Source organism: Opisthocomus hoazin, chromosome 2, assembly GCF_030867145.1.
Source record: "Opisthocomus hoazin isolate bOpiHoa1 chromosome 2, bOpiHoa1.hap1, whole genome shotgun sequence".
NCBI classification, from domain to species: domain Eukaryota; kingdom Metazoa; phylum Chordata; class Aves; order Opisthocomiformes; family Opisthocomidae; genus Opisthocomus; species Opisthocomus hoazin.
Window position 1 is genome coordinate 91,748,407 of NC_134415.1, and position 21,344 is coordinate 91,769,750.

At 39.5% G+C, this 21,344-nt stretch overlaps 1 protein-coding gene across 5 annotated transcripts in view; it reads left to right on the forward strand.

Moving 5' to 3' along the window:
* The window catches only part of CEP162 (centrosomal protein 162), a 55,038-nt gene extending 35,873 nt beyond the window's left edge, over positions 1-19,165 (forward strand). For 4 of the 5 annotated variants that reach the window (XM_075414424.1, XM_075414425.1, XM_075414423.1 and 1 more), the window contains 11 exons: positions 758-870; positions 1,653-1,758; positions 3,301-3,427; positions 4,327-4,490; positions 6,029-6,133; positions 7,196-7,420; positions 8,591-9,261; positions 10,151-10,292; positions 13,359-13,457; positions 16,665-16,799; positions 18,947-19,165. In XM_075414424.1, coding sequence (XP_075270539.1) covers positions 758-870; positions 1,653-1,758; positions 3,301-3,427; positions 4,327-4,490; positions 6,029-6,133; positions 7,196-7,420; positions 8,591-9,261; positions 10,151-10,292; positions 13,359-13,457; positions 16,665-16,799; positions 18,947-19,165 — 2,106 coding nt within the window. The remainder of the gene's footprint in view (positions 1-757; positions 871-1,652; positions 1,759-3,300; positions 3,428-4,326; positions 4,491-6,028; positions 6,134-7,195; positions 7,421-8,590; positions 9,262-10,150; positions 10,293-13,358; positions 13,458-16,664; positions 16,800-18,946) is intronic. The other variant, XM_075414428.1, reaches the window with a different exon arrangement.
* Positions 19,166-21,344: the final 2,179 nt, after the last annotated feature.

Genomic DNA, 21,344 nt, shown 5'->3' on the forward strand with positions numbered 1-21,344 from the left:
AAGTTTTTCTACAGTTCCATGTAAGTATTCTACATTGTAAAAATATGCTGACTGGTAGGTTGAGAACTGGGAAAATACTTCAAGGCCAATAAAGAACCACAACCTTTTTGCCCCAAATGCAGTAAAAATCTAGTATTTTGAAACAATATTAGAAACCTGGAGGGTTCTGGTTTTAAGATGTTTTTCCACAGAATACGAGCAGCTGATTTGAAGGAAATCTTGTTAGTGTGTCTGATTTTGTTACTTAGTAAAGTGTAGAAATAGATGATGCAAGCTTAATGATCCTTTTGAATACCTGCAGCTGTAAAACCAAATAGGTTAGTTTAATGAACTTCCAGCTAGTGCTCAGCAGCATTTCCTGGTGTAGGCGCAATTTCTTGCCAGTATGGCTGTGAGCATCCCGAATCGGTGATGGTTTGTGTCCACAGGACTGAAGCATGGGTAGGCTGAGCTCTGACCTATTGGCACCCATCCATGTATGTGCTTTTAGAATGTAGTTGGGATAGTTTTGCAGAGGAACTGGCCTAGGTTCTCCAGAGTGAGCAGATGTCTGGACAACATTGTAGAGGCCACTGTATAGTGCTTTAGCATAAAGATAATGAAAGTCAGGTGTCCATTTTAGAAATTTGGGAATAAATCATTTCGTGTTTGCTTTCAGTATTTCAGAAAGCAAATATGCAAGCCTTAGACAATTGTTTTTGAACTGGGTATAACAGTAATTTATGAACATTCCTTTACTTTGTCTGTCTCGTCTTAGGAAAATGAGAGGTTATACAAACAAATGAAAGAGCTACAAATCCAAAACAAAAATAATGAAGAACGAATGTTTAAGGAGAATCAGCGTTTAATGTCTGAATTAATAGTCCTAAGGTAGGCTTATTCAAATATCAGACCTAAAATCTCTGGAGTTTTCAGCTGTGGTTATTATTTTTATTTATGAAGAGTCACTGCAGAGTCTGTCAAGTGCATGTTTTCCAGTGTTCCTGGGGTTTGTGGTTTTGTTTTTTCTTTTGTGAGTTGATTTATGTTGATGATGAGCACTTAATTGTTGGTCTTGTTGCTGATTCTGCAAACCTGTAGGAAGACTGGAGCCTTCCATCTGGGGACTATTTCAATGCTAAAATTCAAATATTTGTATCAGAATGTGTAATACATATATTACACTTGTTCTGATATTATGGCTCTGCTCATGTGTCAAAATGTTGTGATACTGTTGTAAGATACACAGTAGATCAGGGGCCACAAGAGATCTAGGCAGTGGAGGAACCATTAGATCCACTGCACTGTGGGTCTTCTCAGATTTGCATCCTGTGCTAGTGACGAGGAGAAAAACCTAGCAATTGCGTGTACCCTAATTTACAAATCTGTGCTTGGGAGAGGCCCGCAGATGAGTGCCACTGATGCAGAATAGGTTTTGTTTCCCTCCCTTGCGTAGTCCCAACAAACGAGTTTGTGCAACGTGAGAGAACACTTCACCTTACAGGTGAAATTTTGTGGTATAAAGATGTACTGCATAGCTGCTTCTTTCTTTGTTTTGAGCCTGCGCAGATTGACTTTGTGGTACCATTTTGGGGGGAGTTTGTGTTTTAGTACGCCACTGGTAGTATGCCAATTCACCACACTGGATGACTGTTTTTGCTGTTGCTATTTAGAGAAAAGATAGAGAAGACTAATATCCAGTCACGAATCATGCAGGATTCTGAACCAGCCAGAAATCAGAGTTTCACAGAACTGATTTCAGAGCTTCGAGCAGCACAGGTAGGTATACAGCAAGACTGTTTTTCATGTGTTCTTACAAAAAATGCATAACCATCCATATCGTAGACTAATAACGTAAATGAAGTAGTGGAGCATGCTACTCTTCTACAGCGCTAATTATTTGCTTCTGTCTCACAAATGTCTCATCAAATGAACTTCCAGATGTAATCCCCTAAGACAGAGATCCACTGAAAGAAGTGCAGTGTTGCCATGTTTACTGGCAGTTCTGAAATATCTTGTGAGAGCTGGCAGAAAGTAGTGATGTCCTCTCTAGCTTTCTGGCAGAAGACAAATCCAAAAGATTGTTTATCCCTGTTCTGTACCATTTAAGCTCTAGAAGAGAACGTCAGAGTGAAAAGAATCTTTTGTTATTCGTCCATTTAACTTTTTTTGTAGTCCTACAGATGCTTGTGGTTTTGAGGGAGGATGTTTAGTAAGCTTCATGTTGAAATTAAAGGTTTTCAGGAACTTATGTTGCTCCGCTTACTGCAAGTGGGGGGACTGTTCTGGTGCATACTTCCTCTGATAGTTAGACTGGAAATTAAAAGCTGCTGCTTCCATTTTTGTGTGTGTGTTTTTTTTTAAAAAAAATCAACCGGCAACTGGTTAGGTAGGTGATAAGAGGATCTGGATCCAGTGAGTTTCAGGGCCAGTGGAGGCTTTTCTGGTCTGTTAGAGCTGACTTTGAGCTCTTAAGACTCCAGGGGCTCCCCTGGTTCCAGTCTCATAGGTGCTACTGCTACACTTCACTGTCCATACATCCAGCCTATAACAAGGTTGAACACAAGGTCCAAAGATGGAGAGAAACACACGGACAACACTGGCATGGTCAGGCACACGGAGAATAGAGAGAACAGTGCATTCGCTCACACCACAGAAATACAGACAGTGCTCTTGGAAAAAGGAGGAGCACAGACGGACTGATCCTGTTCAGCAGATCAGGATAGGAGTTCCCGAGCAGTAACGTGCACATGTTGGCCATTGCTGGCTCTATACACTTGGTCTATTTACTGGCTGGATCCATAATCACAGCCTCCCCCCTCAGTTGCTGCCTCCTGTACCTATGGATCGCTGGGACCAAGGGCCTCCATCTCCAGAGGCTGGCGCTGAGACCTCTTGTCCTACTTAGTCTTGAAGTCACACATAAACAAACAGAAGAGAGTGCATGCAGAAAATGGTGAGAAATAGAATGTAGCAAGATGAACTGTTGGACAATACATCTGTCCATTTAAGCTAGAGTCTTAAGTCTTAGAAATAAGTAAAGCCATTGTCTTTATGACTGTCTCAAAAAGCAAATGTTTTCTACTTCTAAGACAGTTATGTAAGACTTACTAAAAAAAAAAAAAAAAATTATGTTTAGCTTAAGTTTTACCATGCTCTGCTGAGCAAGGCCTGAGAATAATACCAAAACTAGGAAACCTCATTGCTGCTGTGGTCTGATGCAGCTGTTGTGATTGAATCATCTTGTGGTGAAAAAGCATGTTCTGTTTTTTTGTATGACAGTGTGTATATAGTTGTATTGCAATTTTCTTTAAAACTCAGAAGGAAGAAACTAAATTACAAGAAGAGGTAAGACGTCTCAAACAAGATAAACAGGCTCTTGAGGTAGACTTGGGACAAGCAAAGAAGGAGAGGGATTTAGCAAAAGTCCAGATTGCATCCACATCAGGTAAAGCACCTTCATTTTGTTGAATAATTTTGCCTAGTCTGTGCTACACTAAATAAATATGTAACGAAAACTTGTTTCTTATTAAAATATTACTTAGTCAAATGCATCTAGACCATTTCTAAAGCTTCTCTAAACTTATAAAAGCACACAGTGAAGGACATGCTACAGTGCCTTTGACACTATTGGAAAGCCTTTTCTTGTATCCAGCCAAACTCTTTGTTGTTGCCTGTTAAGTTTGATTTCTTGCCCATCTTCCACTGGGCATGGGAAACAGATGATTCCATTTATATGACAACTCTGTTCACAAGAGAAGATTTACTAAGTTGCATCTTAGTCTCCTAGATCTTGTCCATTTTTAACCTATAACTTACACCTTGTGACTTTTTTCCAACATTCTTATCAGAACTCTTTCCAGTTTGCCTTTAGCTTTCTTAATGAGAGGGGGCCAGAAACCGGACTCTAACTTCCAGTATCAGGCACCACAAGTGCTAAGAGCTGTTATATTTACCTCCATGACTCCTCAAAACACTTGAACCCAAAATGGGAGGAGTATGGCAATACATATCTAAGCATATATTCTATATTGTCATCCATGTTGTTACTGAACATTTGTTTACCAGAATGTGATCAAGAATAGATCACCCCTGACATTCTGTTTTAAATACTTTCCGTGGTAAACTGTGAACCATTGAGTACTGCTATGTATGAGAAAAAAAGTGGTATTTTCAAATGTTGTTGCATATAAAATCCTAATTGGGGTCTGGTTTTAAAACTTTACTGCAGCAACAGGGTTGTCAAAAGAGTAAATGTATGAAATGTGCTGAGAAGGGTAGTATTGACTAATTACTTCTTCAGTACATAATTAATAAAACAGTACTAAGGATGGTTTATTCTTGTAGGTGAGAAGTCTTATGAATTTAAAGTTATGGAAGAATCATACAAACAGGAAATTACTAATTTAAAAAGACGACTTCAGTGGTATGCAGAAAATCAAGATCTTCTGGATAAAGATGCAGCCCGTCTTAAAGATGCAAGAGAAGAAATTGAGAAACTAAAACTAGAGGTGATAATATTGAGCTTTATCTAAGAACTTGGAACTTCAAATTATTTCTTTTTTAGTGATGAGTATAATGCAATTCTGTCCATAATAATCCTTTTTTTTTCAAGAAAAAACATGTAACCTCGTTATAACCTTTAAATCAAATGTGGAATCTTTATATGCAAAAATTTATATTACTGCATATGCAGTGAGAGTTGCAAACGCAGAATGCTTAAAACCTGAGTTTGGTTCTGTTGGACATCTTGATGATGCTTCTGGAAACGGAATTAATGTGTTTCCTTAAAACCTGCAAATTTCTTGACTAAGAGAAGGAAGTCCATTGTTACATGAACAACTTGGAACATCCCTGATGTCATTCTTTTTTCCTCCTTTTTACTCCACAGCAGCATAAGCAAAACTTATTTTTTCTCTTAAGTACCAGTTCTAAATTCTGGCTTAGAAAAATTCTCTGGTTGCTCTAGTAGGGAAGAAGAAGTCAAAACATTCAAAATATAAAGCACACCAAACTAATACATGAATCTTGAATAGCTGAGAGGTTTGCATTGCCTGCTTTTCAGTAGATTTGAATTAAGATTCACAGAAATAAAGAATTTTACCAGTGATAAAATATAATTAATCTTGGAATTTTTTCATGATGTTTTATTAGAGACATCACAGATGAAGGGAGGTACTTCTGAAGGTGCAGCCAGGGAAGGAGATCCCTGAAACACCACCATATCACACTTTGATCAATATATCATTGCTGTGAAAGACAATATTTTTATTTGCATTTTCTTCAGGATGGTCTGGTGTTTAAAAACAATGAAGAACTTTGACTTCATAGAAACAATCGAATTAGTCAAACTATGCTGCCATAAAAGCATTACTTATGCTAACACTGCCAATATGAGAGAAAAATCAAGATAGGAATACTTCCAACTGTACAAGGTGTAATATCCCTGTACAGTGATCATAGTGGCTGATAAAGGTAGGAAATTCAATTTTAGATTAAAGCTTTGAGTCTTCATGGCCAGACCTTATGAGAGTGAAGCAGCATTAGCTGTGCAGTTCCTTACCCTGATCCTGAGAGTCAGAATTCATGTAGGCACAACATAACATTGCTTTGTGGCTGTTTCTGTATCTCATCACAGAGCATAGCCTTGCAAATCACAAACTCATTTCCTTAACTTGCCCTGAATTCACGTAATGCACTGTGATACTTTATGTTATAGCTTATTAACCAAGCCTGCATCCTGGAAGTATGGAGAAAGAAGCAGATTTACTGGTCTGAAGATAAGAATGTCCCTTCAGAGAGCTGAAGGTTCTAGTCTTGATTTCCATAGCTAGCTTCAACTCCTTTGATCTTAAGTGGCTTGAAGAAACTGTAACTTAGTTTAAGAACCTGAAGAATCAGTTAGTACAGAAATTGCTGTTACCGATTGTTAAGTTGCAGAATACTTCCATTATATTATATTATGTGTGTGTTTGAAATGCTTACTTTTGTACTACAGGACAATGTCTCTGAATACATATTTCAATTTATTTTCTCATAAATTGGATAGGTTGAGAAGCTCAGAGCTGAAGCTGGAGATGAGTGTGTGCAACAGAAGAAACGTTTGCGAGACAGAGCAGCAGACGCTAAAAGAATTCAGGATCTTGAGCGACAAGTATGCAATAATAGAACTGTATTTCGTTTAACCTTTATTTCAGATAAGGTCTCTTACAACACTCACCAGCCCTTTCAGAAGATTAAAGCATTGAGTGAAGCCCTATGGTAAAGTAACTTGGGCCATGGAACACTCTTAAATAATTGCAGCTTTTTGTGTTACTTACAATGGGCTCTTCTGCTAGTATGTTCTAACAAGCTATTTACTGCTATCCTTTTTAAAATCCTTTGAAACGCTGTTTAGAGTTTCTTGGAAAGGGCAAGAGGGCAAAAGCACACACAGGCTTACTGTTGGTCTTCGAAGACTCCTTCTGTTTATGTTCAGTAATCCCTTAACATTATGACCAATTCCAACCAAGCTGATTCAAGAGTAGGGGTTTATATTTTATTGGATTCCTACAAGATTCATGAAAACTAGGGGAGTAGAGACCTTAAAATCCATATTTCTACTGAGGAAAAGTTAGCTTCTGAATTTTAAGAGATGGCAGCTGTATTTTGTAGGAATGTGAGACAATGGGAAAGAGCCTCTGCAGTATTGTAAAGTGAATAATATCCATAGACAAGCGGGGCTTCTTATTAGTCTTGCATGGAAGGTGTTTGTTTTATTTTATTGCAGACTCCAGAATAAAAGGCATATAATCTGTTATTGGGAGAATAATTCCAATACTGTTATGAAATCTCTCTATAACAGTTGGAAAAGTAGACCATGAATATAAGTCCAGAAAAAAAGCAAATACTTTTAACAGCATTAAGAGCCATACACAACTTCAGTGCTAAGAAAGTAAATAAAAGGTCCCTTTGACATAAAACAATCTGAAGACCAGAGCAGTATTTTAAGATGATGTATAAGTCAATCAGTAAGAGATGGTGAGTCTTACTTTTCTATAAATAATAATATAAATGTAAACAACGTAAAAAAAAACCTCAACCTATGCATCTCTAGTTTCCATTCTTCACCCACCTTAAGTGGATGACATTTGTTAACATTCTGTCACTTATTTCAGTTCACTTCTCATTAGAACTTTATTCTTTTTGACTTCTGACTTAATTTTCTTTTTGCTAGATCAGAGAAATGGAAGGAATTCTAAAGAGAAGGTATCCAAATTCTTTGCCTGCTTTGATTTATGCTGCTGCTGCTGCTGAGAACACTAATGATCTTTCAGCTAAAACACACACAGTTGATTTTTTGGAGAGAAGAATAAAGAAGTTAGAAACAGAACTTGAAGGTAAAGATGATGAAGCTAAAAAAAGTCTCCGTGCCATGGAACAACAGTTTCAAAAAATCAAGGTAAAAGTTGGAGGCTTGTTGAGCAGTCTGCTCCGCCAGTAACAGTCACAGGGTTACTGGGGTCTAACACAGAGTAGTGGTGAAAACTGAAGGCAAACACCACATTCAAGAGAAAAAATACTGAAAGAACTTATAACCAGAATTTCAGTAGCTTCAGCATCTAAGATAAAAAGAGCATGGAAATTGTTAGGGTAGTATTGAAACTGAGAGGGCAACTTCTTGAGGCATAATAATTTACTTCTTACAATTAAGAAAAGTGGGTTTCATCCTGTGGGTCAGAGTAGCTGCTTGCCTGATTCCTTGCCGTAGCTAAGGCTGCAGTTTCAAAGGTCTGCTAACTGAGCATTTCTGCAGGGAACGGCTGGGAACACTAAGCATCCTATCCAAAAATTACTTGGGAGCGAGTCTTAAGACTTGCATCAGGAAGCATGGAAGTCCGGTGTGAACTGCACAGGTGCTTAACGAGAGGGAAAGCAAAGCACTGGCCAGTTGTTCCTCCTTTTTTCCATGTGAATAACTCAGCAGGCTTTCCTTAGAGGTTATCCAGGCTATTAAGAAGGGTTAGGTTTTCCTTAGCTCATTAGAAAGAAAGATTCTGTGTCTCTCTGAATTCATACTTCTATATTCGTACTTATAAATAAATAAAATTAAAGATCTCTCCAGTTAAATTTTAAGATGTTTTTAAAAATGTGAAGTACAATTTTGAGGCTTGTGACAGTAGTGTTTTCAAACTGACTCATGGCAAATACATACTGACAGATTTTTAAAAAATTAAAGACTTCCTGCTATATTATAAGAAGATGTTACTTTACCTGTCCGAGTTGGTAATGCCTGAGGAGAACCCAATTATATAGAAATGAAATAGTTTCTTGTTAATTTAATTTTCTTTCCCATAGTTATGCATTCATTGTGAGTGGAGGATTACTTTGTAGTAAATGTTTTGAGTAGTTCTGTTTTACGGCTGACTTAAGTTTGCTTCACATAATTTTTTCGCTCTCTAATTTCTGAGCTGATTGAGTAGTGGTGTTGGCAATACCGATGTGTATCCTGTCTTGTGAAATCTTGCTTCAGATGTGCAGTAACTTGAAAGAATAAGAGGAAGAGATAATAATAAAAGTACACTTGAGGAAACTTGCTTTTTCTTCCCCTCCTCCCACTCCCCTCCCTTAGATACAGTATGAGCAAAGACTTGTGGAGCTTGAGCAACTACTTGCCTACAAATTTATGAGTGAATCACCAGAACTGAATGGTGACAAAGCCAGTTCTGCAGAACTTGAACAGGAGCTTCAGAATCTAAAGACGACCCACCAGATCACTGTTAAAAATCTCCAGACAGAAATTGAAAACCTTAAAAGTCAAAATTCCCAATTAAAACTCAGAAGTAAAAAGGATAATAAAGACTTAGAGTCCACAGACTCCCAAATGAAACAAGGTAACACAAAGGACAGACTGTTAAAACTAAGTGAAGAACTGCTCAACAAAAATAGAGAAATTCAAGACCTTACAAAAACTGTAGAGAAACTTCAGAAAGAAAGGATGGCGATGTTGTCTGATAATAATTTGAGAAATAAAATGGATAATAAGAAAAGCTCTACAGAGATCTTGAAAAAGAATACCTCAGCAACAGATAAAAGGAATTCCAGCAACAGTGAACCCTTTCTAAGCATTTTCAACGATGACAAAATATACCAACCGCATACCTTTTCTGATTCTAATCTCTTGGAAGTCCTGCAAGAAAATGCACAGCTGAAAGAGGAGCTGGAAAGATTGTCTCTAGAAATGAACCAGCAGAGGGTGAAGTCTCAAGCAAGTCTGGCTTATTCTGAAAATAACATACGCAGGTAAACGCGCAACGTGTTCCTTGGAAAACCTTGGTTAAGTGTTGGCTGATACAGGATCGAAGTGACACATTAACATGTCAGCCATGTGTGAAGCTAGCTTATACTTGGCTGGTGTTCTCTGTAAATTTCCTTTTTCCTGTTTGTTTTTGGGTTTGAGGTTTTTTTGAGTTTTTTGGTCATTTGGTTCGTTGGTGGTTTTTGGTTTTGGTTTGGTTTTTTTTTTTTTTAAGAGCAGTGCACTGCCATGATTCTTTCTACAGGCAAACCTATATTAACCCTACTTATTAATGCTACAGTTCATCATGGTTTTGAGTAAAAAGATCTTGGTATAAATCATTTGCATTTTAGATGCTTTGTACTTGTGTTGCAGAGCATTAATATTTGGTACACGCACTTTCCTTCGAACTGGGGTATGCTTTCAGTGGGATTTACTTGACCAAGTGTAGAAACTTTACACTTCAGCTAGTCTCCCTCAGATCCCTTCTTAGTCAAAGCAGAGGAAATGGGCATATTTAGATTGCAACACATTCTGTTCTAAAATAGATACCTGAAATAGGACAGCTAAATTATGATTTTAAAGCACCTATTTTCTCTCCTTTTTTTCATAAGAGGAGACAAAAAAGGTGATTGGCTCAGTTTTCTGTATTCTAGCTGCCTCTGCTTCAGTGACGCACATACCCAAAGTTGTAGGCTTCCCACCCTGTCATCCCTCCAGAGCAGTAGAAGTAGTGGTGTGATGCTGTCTTGCCAGGTTTTGTTATGAAGTTTCAAAGACACACTGCCTTTAATGTTTTTGATATTTTATATGTTCGAGTGAGAAACTTCGCCACATTTTTGAAGAACTGTCTGTAGCTGCTTTACTGTATCTGATTTTCCTCTCCCTGTTCAGGATACAGGAAGACACAGAAGAATACATTGCATCTCTGAAAGCTTCTCATCAGAGGGAAGTGGAGAAGATTCTTTGCCAGCACGCAAAGGAGCATTCCACTTCTAAAGTAGCTGAGCTAAACAACAGAATTTCAACACAAGAGGTAAGATAGAATAGGTGCATTCATCGTATATAGATATCTGTTAAAGTTATTTCTTTCTAGATTACTATAAACTGTATCTTTCTTTGAAGTAGGATCTGTTGTTTCAGAAACAGGCCTGTGCCACTGTATTCACAGAATCAGAGTGGCTGATGTTGGAAGGGACCTCTGAAAGTCATCTTGTCCAAGCCCCCTGCTCAAGCAGGGTCATCTAGAGCCAGCTGCTCAGGACCATGTCCAGATGGCTTTTGAATATCTCAAAGGAGGGAGATTCCACAATCTCTCTGGGCTTGGGCACCCAAACAAGTGCTTGGTCACCCTCACAGTAAAAAAGTTTTCTTTATGTTCAGCCAGAACCTCCTGTATTTCAGTTTGTGGCCTTTGCTGCTTCTCCTGTCACTGGATACCACTGGAAAGAGCCTGGCTCCATTGGCTTTGCACCCTGTCTTTAGACACTTGTAAACATTGATGAGATCCCCCTGAGCCTTCTCTCCTCCAGGCTAAACAGTCCCAGCTCTCTCAGCCTTTCCTCTTATGAGAGATGCTCCAGTTCCTTCATCATCTTAGTGGCTCTTTGCAGACTCTCTCCAGTAGCTCTTTGTCTCTTGCACTGGGAAACCCAGAACTGGACACAGTACTCCAGGTGTGGCCTCACCAGAGCTGAGTAGAGGGGAAGGACCACCTTCCTTGACCAGCTGGAACATTCATGCTAATGCAGCCCAGGATACCATTAGCCTTTTGTTCAAGGTGGTGCCCACTAGGACACCCAGGTCCTTGCCTGCCAGGCTGCTTTCCAGCTGGGTGGCCCTCAGCATACGCTGGTGCCTGGGGCTGTTCCTCCCCAGGAGCAGGACTTTGCACTCCCCTGTGTTGAAGTTCATAAGGTTCCTGTCAGCCCATTTCTCTGTCCCATTGAGGACCCCCTGGATGGTGGCACAGCCCTCTGGTGTATCAGCCACTCCTCCCAGTTTTACATCATCACCAAACTTGCTGAGGGTGCGTTCTGCCCCATCATCCAGATCATTGATGAAGATGTTGAACAGGACTGGACCCAGATTTGATAATTATGCGCTCCACCCCTCCCCCCCCCTCCCTGAGTTACTTGCCTCCAACCTGACTTCGTTAGACCCATCGCCACGCTCTGGCTCAGCCATTTAAGTCAGTTTGCAATCCACCTCATTGTCTGCTCATCCAAGCCATACTTCATCATCTTCTTTATGAGGATCTTACAGGAGACAGTGTTGCAGCCTTGCTACTGACATTCAGGTAGGCGATAGCCACTGCTCTCCCCTCATCTGCCAAGCCAGTCATTTCATCATACAGGGTTATCAGATTGGTCAAGCATGACATCCCCTTTGTGAGTCCATGCTTACTGCTCCTGAGCACCTTCTTGTCCTTCAGGTGCCTGCCAGATTTCCAGGATTAGTTGCTCCATCACTTTCCCAGGGCGAGGTGAGGATGACCAGCCTGTAGTTTCTTGCGTCCGCTGCCTTGTGCTCTTTGAAAGTAGGAGAGATGTTTGCCCTCAGCACGGGTGGCTGCATCTCATCAGGGCTATGTGCAGTTTGCATAAGTATTCTGTGACCAGATCCTCTTCCACCAAGGGTATCCTTCCCATTCCAGACTTGCCCTCTAGTCTCTGGGGCCTTGGATTCCTGAAGGTCAGTCTTGCTAGTAAAGACTGAGGTGAAGGCGGCATTCAGTGCCTCAGCCACTTCTGTGTCCTGGGCCACCAGGGCCCATGCCCCATTCATTAGCAGGCCCACATCTTCTCTAATCTTCTGTTTGCCACTTAGGTACTTACAGAAGCCCTTCTTGTTGCCTTTGCCAGTCTCGCCAGATTCAATTCCAGGTGGGCTGGGGCTTTTCTAACCACAACTCTGCATGCTGAGACAGTGTGTCGATATTCCTCTCAATTTACCTGTCCTTGTTCCCACTGTCTGTGTGCTGCTTTTTTATGTTCAAGTTTTGCTGGGAGTTCCTTGTTCATCCGTGCAGGCCTCCTGGTGTTTTTTCCTGACTTTCTGCTTGTTGGGATGGACTGCTCTTGAGCTTGGAGGAGGTGATCGTTGAATGTCAACCACCTTTCTTAGGCCCCTCTTCCATGCCCACAGCCCCATCCCATGGGACTCTTTCAAGGAGATCTTTGAAGAGGCCAAAGTCTGCTCTTCTGAAGTCCAAGGCTGTAATCATGCTTTTTGGCCTGCTCTCTCCTGTAAGGATCCTGAACTCCACCATCTCGTGGTCGCTGCAGCCAACGTTGCCTTTGACATTGACATCCCCAACAAACCCTTCCTTGTCAGTGAGTTTAAGGCCCAGCAGAGCACCTCTCCTCGCTGGCCCCTCTGTCCTTTGGGTCAGGAAGTTGTCATCAGTGCTCTTCAGGAGCCTTCTGTGTTGCTTTTGCCGTGCTGTGGTGTTCCTCCAGCAGGTATTGGATGGTTGAAGTCCCCCATAAGGACCCGGGCCTGTAATTATATTTGTGCATTAAAATTTTGGGAGAAGCTTTACACACAATATGAAGGTAGAAACAGCTATTACATTCAGATTATTTCAGAACTTTTTTTAACTGAGGAAAGTAACTTGAAAGTCGACTGAGACTTGTTTTCATATACTGTATGTGTGCACATATGTATTTCTTGTTAGGAAAAATTTCTTCACTGAAAGACTGGTCAGGCATTGGAACAGTCTGCCCAGGGAAGTGGTGGAGTCACCATCCCTGGAGGTGTTAAAACAACGTGTAGATGTGGCACTTCGGGACATGGTTTAGCAGGCATGGTGGTGTTGTGTTGACGGTTGGACTTGATGATCTTAGAGGTCTTTTCCAACCTTAATGATTCTGTGATTCCATTCTATGATTGATTCTATGTATCTGTGCACTACTTAACAAGCCACGGAGAGGACTGTTAAATAGTGCACATATGCTAGAGGTAGCATTGTTAACATCCATCTGTTGTACCTGCAGTACTACAATACTGATTCTATTTTTGGTGTATTTTTCCTGTATAGGTCTACACATGTTGTCATGGGCATTTATGTTAATGATGAATATTTTTAACCTTTTTGTAGATATTAATAAAACATCTCCAAGAACAGATCAGTGAACAACAGAAACGTCAGGAAGCCCTTCTCGTTTCACAGTTGCGAGAGGAACTCCTACAAAAAGAGGTATATTTTAAATTTGGATTGGGGGTACCTTATACTAATAAAAGAGTTTTCACTTTCATCCTTGTAAAGCCTCAAATAAAACATAGGAAATAAGGCTTAGAAACAGTATCTTTGTCAGTTGCTTCTACATCAATTACACCTGAGAGTGCAGTATCTTTTTCTAATGTGAATGATAGAACAACACAGCACAGAACGTAGAACTTTGACCTCCTTTCATTATATGATGATGATTTTAGAAATGTCTGACATCTCTATGACAATTAATCCACAGGTTAATACAAGCTTTCATAGCCTCTTCGTTGAGAGTTGTCATGGGTAGTGAATAGACCACAAGACTTTTTCTTTATTAAGAGGATATTTTATTATTGTTTTCAAATTCTTTGTTCTGATAAAGCCTTCCCTTTTTTCATCCTTCATTGCCATAAAATTGACTTAGGCAATTATATTCTTGGGTTTCTCCTTTGGTATCCATGAAACCTGAGGTCTCTAAGAAAAGAAGGTTAGTTGTAATAGTTCTTCTGAAATAGTGAACTGATTTGTGAGAGAGGTATCTAGGTTTTTCCTAATCTATGAATAGCAAATAATGTAAAAAATTCATTTGTTCATGTTTTCGTTTTTGGGATAATACTGTGTAAAGTTTTAGCTCAAGCTTTTTGAACTGTTGGCTATGCTATTGTCGTTCTTAAAGTGCTGCCAAACTTTGGTTTTTTTATTGCCTCCTGAGGAGGAGGAGGAGGAGGATATAGCCTGTCTTAGCATTGTGCCTATGCTCAATTCACCGTCTCCTTGATGTATGAACATTGCTAATTTTAACTTCATTTTGATAATACAATAATTAACCACAAGACTTATTAAAAAGAATTCTCCTATTCTGTAAGGGACTGAGAACTCCAGATGTTTAATCTCGTTTGCTGTCCTTACTTAGAAGAAATGAAAAAATTATCAGTATGTGTTTACTGTATACTTAATTTAATTAATCTTAGTCTCACTAAACTCATTCAGTATTTATCTTATCCATGAAAAATTCCACCACTTTTGTATTTATACAAAAGTGAGGGTTTGTAGAGAGAGAAAAAAGATCTATTAAACAAGCTCTGTATTTGCAGAATAAAGGCTGAGACTGGGTTCATACTATGAATCTAATGATAGGTGTTGGCTTTCCGTAAAAAGCTTGTTTCACTCCAGTGCCCTCAGCGTATGTGCAGTCCTTCCTCCTGGGAAAACAGGATGAGAGTGCGACGAGACAAATGTTTTTACAGGTTGTTATGCCAGTGATGGTGAAGAGGATGGTCATCCTACCTGACCCACATGTTACAGGCTGAGTTCGAGGTGCTGGCATCTAGAAAATGTAACGGAGGGCCTTTGTTGCAATAATCATTGCAGGACTATCCAGAGAGAAATTTCAAAGCAAAAGCCTTGCTTTTGCCCTCTAGTGTGATTGCTTTATTTTAATAACAAGCTGTGCTGCTTTAAAAATACATTTTAAGCATTAAGTGGTTAAATAAGCTGAAAAAAGAAGGCAACCAAACTTGCAAATGTAATTAGCCATGACAGGGGAAAAAAGCTCTACCATTTGTAGTAGGATGGAGAGTCCTCTCTCTAAAATGATGGTACCTCAAAAACGGGAAAGTTTCTTCCTCAGGCTCACTGGAAGATTGCTATTTGAACATTAATTTCAGAAATGCTGTTTGTGGATGTTTTCCACTAACTATATACTTCTCTTACATAGCACAGCTTTGTCTTTAACATAATTCTGGTGCTGGCAAAATATATGGAGCCCATTTTCTCCTGGGGCTTTTTCCCCTTGATAACATCTTTCCTGCATGAATTTTTCTTTAATTATGTACTTATGATCACGCATCAGCCCTTTCCTTCAGTAGGGCAGCTTAGCAGACAAGCAGCAGATACTCCTTTTCACAGAACTTAAGGAACCAAGACTTCTGCTCCTCTGTCAGATGTGGCTGAAATTTGCCCACAGGTTCAAAGCTGCTGGAGAAATGGACAGGAAAAATGTAATAGCATAGGGTCTCGTTATTTTAGAAAGCCACGTGAAAAAAACAGAATTAATAGTAAGCCATCTTGGAGTCACTTCTCAGTAAGAGTGGCAACATCTTACGAAGTGCACAGTGCTTCCAGCTACTTGAATTCGGCAGCAGAGAGCCAAGGAGGGCTGAGTGCTGGAAGAGGGTTAGCAGTTTGCAGATACACTGGGTAAGGGGAGCCAAGGGTTATAATGAAGGATAAAAACTGCAAAGCTTACGCTTTAGTTTACTTATACACATACAGAGAGTGACCAAAAAAGACTTAGGATGTTACATGAAGAAATATCGAGTTACTTAAAATAGGCAAAGAATGAGAATACACCAGTAGGGATTTGTAAGGAAACTTACCTGAATATCTGGAGGATTAGGAAATCACTTGTAAATCATTGATAGATTTAATTTGACCTGTCAGTTATTAGACCAAAGGGGGTTTATAATCATGTGTGTTAGCACCGTGTCTTATCTTAATTTATTTTTTAGAAATACACTGGTACCCTGGGGCTGTTTAGCCTGGAGGAGGCTGAGGGGGGACCTGGTCACCCTCTACAACTACCTGAAGGGAAGTTGTAGTGAGGCAGGTGTTGGAGGCAGGTGTTGGTCTCTTCTCCCGGGTAACTAGCAATAGGACGAGAGGCAATGGCCTCAAGTTGCGTCAGGGGAGGTTTAGGTTAGATATTAGGAAAAATTTCTTTACCAGAAGAGTGCTCAGGCATTGGCACAGGCTGCCCAGGGAGGTGGTGGAGTCACCATCCCTGGAGGTGTTCAAAAAACGTGTAGATATGGCACATCAGGGTATGGCTCAGTAGGCATGGTGGTGTGGGGTTGACGGTTGGGCTTGATGATCTTAGAGGTCTCTTCCAACCTTAATAATTCTATGATTCTGTGATTTTCTGTTTGATCTTTATCCAGGGTGTGAGAAGAGATTGTGCATGAACATCTCATCACAATATTCTTTATTCATTTATTTATACGTTTAGAAGTATAAAAATTGACTGTTTAAGCTTTTGAATATAGGAGATTTCTCTTTTATGTCTTCCTGTCTGCAGCTTTTGAATGGAATAATTAAACAACACAAACACACTTTGAAATGAATCTGGTTTATGCACTACTTAACACAGTTATAATAATTTTCATCAATTCTTTCAAAATCTTTCAAAATCTGTAGGTGACAAAATTGTTGGAAGAATTGAGAGAGGCTAAGGAGAGCCAGAGTCCTGAAATGAAACATTTCTTGTGCCTGGAAAACAAAATCAAGCATATAGAGACCAGACATGCAGAAAGAGAGCAGGAAATTCAAAAGGTACACCAGAATGTGTCTGCACTTACCCCTCAGGAGCAATTTATCGGTTTAACTGTAATTTTATGGTATTTGCACAGGCTCATTTAGCTCACACTGCAGAAGGGCAAGTACTTCTTTGATGCAGCCATGGTTTTGTCTTCGGTGCCTGCCGATGCTCGTGAGTGTAGACGCAGGTCCAGTCAGCACTTCCTTGCTGTGGTAATGACCGTTACCTGTGCGTGGCTTGCGTGCCAGGTGCGTAGCTCCCTCGCAACCCGATCGCAGGAGGCTTTGCTCCTGCAGAAGTCGGTAGCACATGACCTCCAGCAGTCCCGTGTTTCACTTGGTTATTTCACATTTCAGTTCCACGATGAAAGCTAGCTTTGTTAAGCTGTGATATATTCCTCAGCTGAACTGTAATTTTATTTTCTAGCCCTAGAAGTCCCATTCAGAAAAGCTGCATAAAAAGTATAGGAACATCTTGCAGCAATCTACCACATACTGTTTTAAATACACAAAACAACAAAAAAGCACTTTTATCCTCCATGAACTAAAAATTTTGGATTTTGACAGTTGAATCTTCGTGATACCACTTCTTGTCTCTGACATCTGTATCCTTTGAATGGGTAAAACAATTTTGCATTGATTTTTTTCGTCTTATTTTATGTCATGGCCTCCATCCTGATTTTTCATTTATCTTGGGAGCTTCTACGATCAGGAAAGAGTTCTCTAGTTCATATAGCCTTTTTTTTTCTCAATACTTTCATCACCTAAATATATGACTGTCTTTCATTAGTGTTTTAGCTTGGGTTTTACTTAAATATATGAAGTCAAAGAAGGGAAGTTGGACTGGAAGATCATCAAACCTGTAACAGTCCTTAGTTTGTGGAGTGTTTTTCTACAGCTGTGAAACCAGATCTCAAGAAATACACTTGTATGTACAGAATGGTTGGTGGTAGAAGGTTTTATTCTCATACATTTCTACATCAGTAACTTCATTTTCCTTCCAAAATGAACTGTGCATAAAACAAGTCATTGGATTAAGGACAAACCCTGCCACCACCGATGACTTTATTTTTGCTCACATTCTGTCCTGCTGAAGGCAACTGTAATGCAGTTACTTTTTTATGCTATTCATTTGCTTTTGTATCATTTCTGAATTTCTTTACCATTTCTGTAAAGTGTCTGCTGCTGCCTAGTCTGTGATCCGTCTCCACTGCATTGGTGACCTGACCTATAGCATTTACTGAGATGTTTTGTAATGTATTTTAAAAAAACAGAAATAATAGTATACGTAACAATTACTAAGTAATTTAATCTGTGCTGGTGCTACTAACCTTGTTATGTATTAAGCCTTGGGTTTTGTTTATCTGAGATTTGCACCCTTAATCATCTGCAGTGGAGCACCGAACCGTCCCTCAAAGGGATGATAATAAACTCAACAATGTACGAAAACTGATTGCTGAGCAGGGAAGTAACAGTTATCCTTTGTATCAAACTACAGATACAATAATTATGGCCTTTAAGTGAGGGAGCTTTCCTTAAAGAATCTATTACAATTAACAGTGGTGTGGAGGTTATGATATCTTGTGACACTTTTTATTTTGGCTAATTTCATAGGATTATGCTATGGATTCATGCCAAAATTAATTCAGACTGTTATCTGCAGCAGCTTCAGACCTTTGTGACTACAGGATATTTTCTGATAATTCATACAACTTGTGGTTTTTAAAAGTACAATAGTAGCCTAGAGCATGTCATTCCGATTTGATTTGTTTCTCTTGTGGAGCGTTCTTTAATTAACGCATTTAAATGACAATTCAAAAGGTTCATTTTGATTACAGAGGGTTTTATGTTATATGCTCAGCCTTGTCTTAAACAGTCAAACTTTTAATTGCTGCTTTGGAGAGGAGAAGTTAAATTCTTGTGAGGCTCATTAACCAGTAATGGATTCTACCCTTCTGTCACTAATGCATATATTTAAAGGAATTTATTGCCATCGGAATAATTTTTGTAATATTCAGAACAAATTGTTTCCCCTTGACGTGAGCACTGGGCTTTGAGACAGCGCAGCAGACGTTAAGGCAGGGGTGTGTTTTTGCCGAGGGGCAATGTTGGCTGAGTGGTGGATGAGGAAGTCACAGTGCCGACTTACTTGTCATCTGCAGGCAACCCAGCTAACGCGACGTCTTACTGAAGGCAGGCAAAGCCAGGAGGCCGAGCGGTGGCGAAGACTGGCGCAGCGGAAGAATCAAGAACTGGAGAGATTTCGAGTGGAATTGGACTCAATATTAGATGTTCTACGTGAACTGCAGAAACAAGGGGTGGTTATTCCTGCACCTAATTCCCAGGGATTCAGCATGACAGACAGCTGTTGGAAGACGTGATTAGATAGGGATTGATTAGAGAAGTGGAATTTTCATATTCAAAGCTATATAAAGAAAATGTTATTGAAAATCATTAGTATAACACTTGTAAATTGAATTACAGTCTGATCTTATCCAGAATCTTGCTTGTCCAAGGTAGATTTGCACTGAACTACACCCCAGTCATACTGTGTGTCCCATATTTTGTTAGCAATAAAGTTATATGCAATTTAAAAAAAAATTACTAGGAATATTGAGGTTATTCCGTAAACTCAATTAGCATTGAGAATTTCCATTTGATGCTTCTTCAGATACTGCTTTTACATGCCTGGATATTTTTAACTTCTGTTAATAACTTGTCTTACAGCGATTCCTTCGTGAACAATTTGAGTAACGTCCTGTTTGTCTTGTATTTTTAGTATTCGGAGTTACTTTTCATTCAGTAGGACATGGAAATCCTCTTCCAACATTTTGCTTCTCTCCCTCTAATTTGTAAAACGTTCCTTCCATTTAAACTCCTTTCAAGTTTGAATGAGTGGAGGGCTGGAGCAGAGCAGGCACTCTCTGGTGACGCTCCAGTTCCAACTACTCTCTGTGTACTTCGGAGATATTTCCAGTTGTGCTGGTCAATTAAATATGTAGACAATGTACTAAAGCTCAACTGCAGGGATGTGTTGGTGGGCAAATTTAGAGGTAAAATACTGAGCAAAGAGGAAAAGGGGCCAGGAAAAAAAAAAAAGCAATAGTCTTCAGGAGTGACAAAAGAACTGAGTGTGCCTAAACGGGAATAATCCACTGCCCAAATCCAGAAGGTGGATGTAACTTTCTGCTGAACTGACTGGTGTCACAGCAGGTAACAAGCTCAGTGTTTGAGACTGTTGCCTTCTCCCTCTCCTCTGACGCCCTGCTGGAGTTGCACACCTACATCTAGAGCCTGTAAGACACTAGACAGCGTGGGAGCAATCCCTACTGCATCACTGATGTGTCACTTCGTGTGCTAAGCTTTTGGTCCCTTGTTTCAAAGAAGAGATGGCCCAACTGGAGGGAAAAGCCCTATCGGCAGTCTAGAACACGTAGCCTCAGGAACCACTGAACCCAGAGGGGTTGCCCTGCTCCCGAGAGGAGAGTGGGCAGGGAAAAAAACTATGAAATACCTGCTGCTTACAGGATGGAAAAAAACCTGTATGAAAAACCTGCTGCTTAGAGGATAGAGAAAGGAGAAGCAGTATGTCAAATTATAGTAAAGAAAGTCCAAGATAGCTAGCTCTTTGGTGGCTGGAATGACAGGTTTTTCAAACAATAAAATCAGTAAATTACTAGTTTGAAGTCCCAGCACCGCAAGTCCTTGAGAATTTTATAGTACATATATCGGGGCTGTAGATCAATCAACTACACTTACTTGGGGCAAAAAGAAAATAAAAGCTAGAATGTACTCTTCAGGTCCCTGGAGTGTTGCCTGAAGCTGGCATTTAAGTCAAATGTGAAACAGTTCAGGTCTCTGTATATGTATTTATGTATCATGCTTCCTCAGGGACCAGCAGCAAACATGCCTTTTGGCTTATATAAGCATGTGACTGAGCATGCATAAAGAACAAAATAGTAAACTATACCATATAGGCACAGACAGTAATCAACAGTGAAAGGATATTTTGAGTGTGCACACACCACACACAAAGTGAGATAGTGTATATATATAAAAATAGATATATATAGAGATATAAAAAAAAAGATGGTCAATTGACAATTAATACAGTAATCTTGGTTGTTTCATATTCAGATATTTTCAGTATTTTTAGTATGGATGTTTTGTCCCCCAATAATAAAGTGTTGGTCTGTATTCATAAAATGTGTAAATACAGTAATGCTTTGTGTATAAAATATCAGCTATGTGTAAATATGCTGCATTTTCTTGATTTGGGGACTTCTGCGAATGAAAAGGATAAAACTGAGTAATTTCAACTTTGCTGTACAATTTGCTATATGTGTAACACTGTATTAAAGAGTGTGACCTGAAGTGAGATTTTTTTAAATTAAATTACAGCAACCCTGTGTTCCCAGAGAGGCTTATATTCAGTTCTCGGCAAATGCTGATATCTTCCAGTTTGAACTGAATTTAAAATTAAATTCTCTGAGTATTTTACTGAGCAGGGACAGTATTATTTACCATTACAGTAAGCTATCATATGGTATATACTGTGTT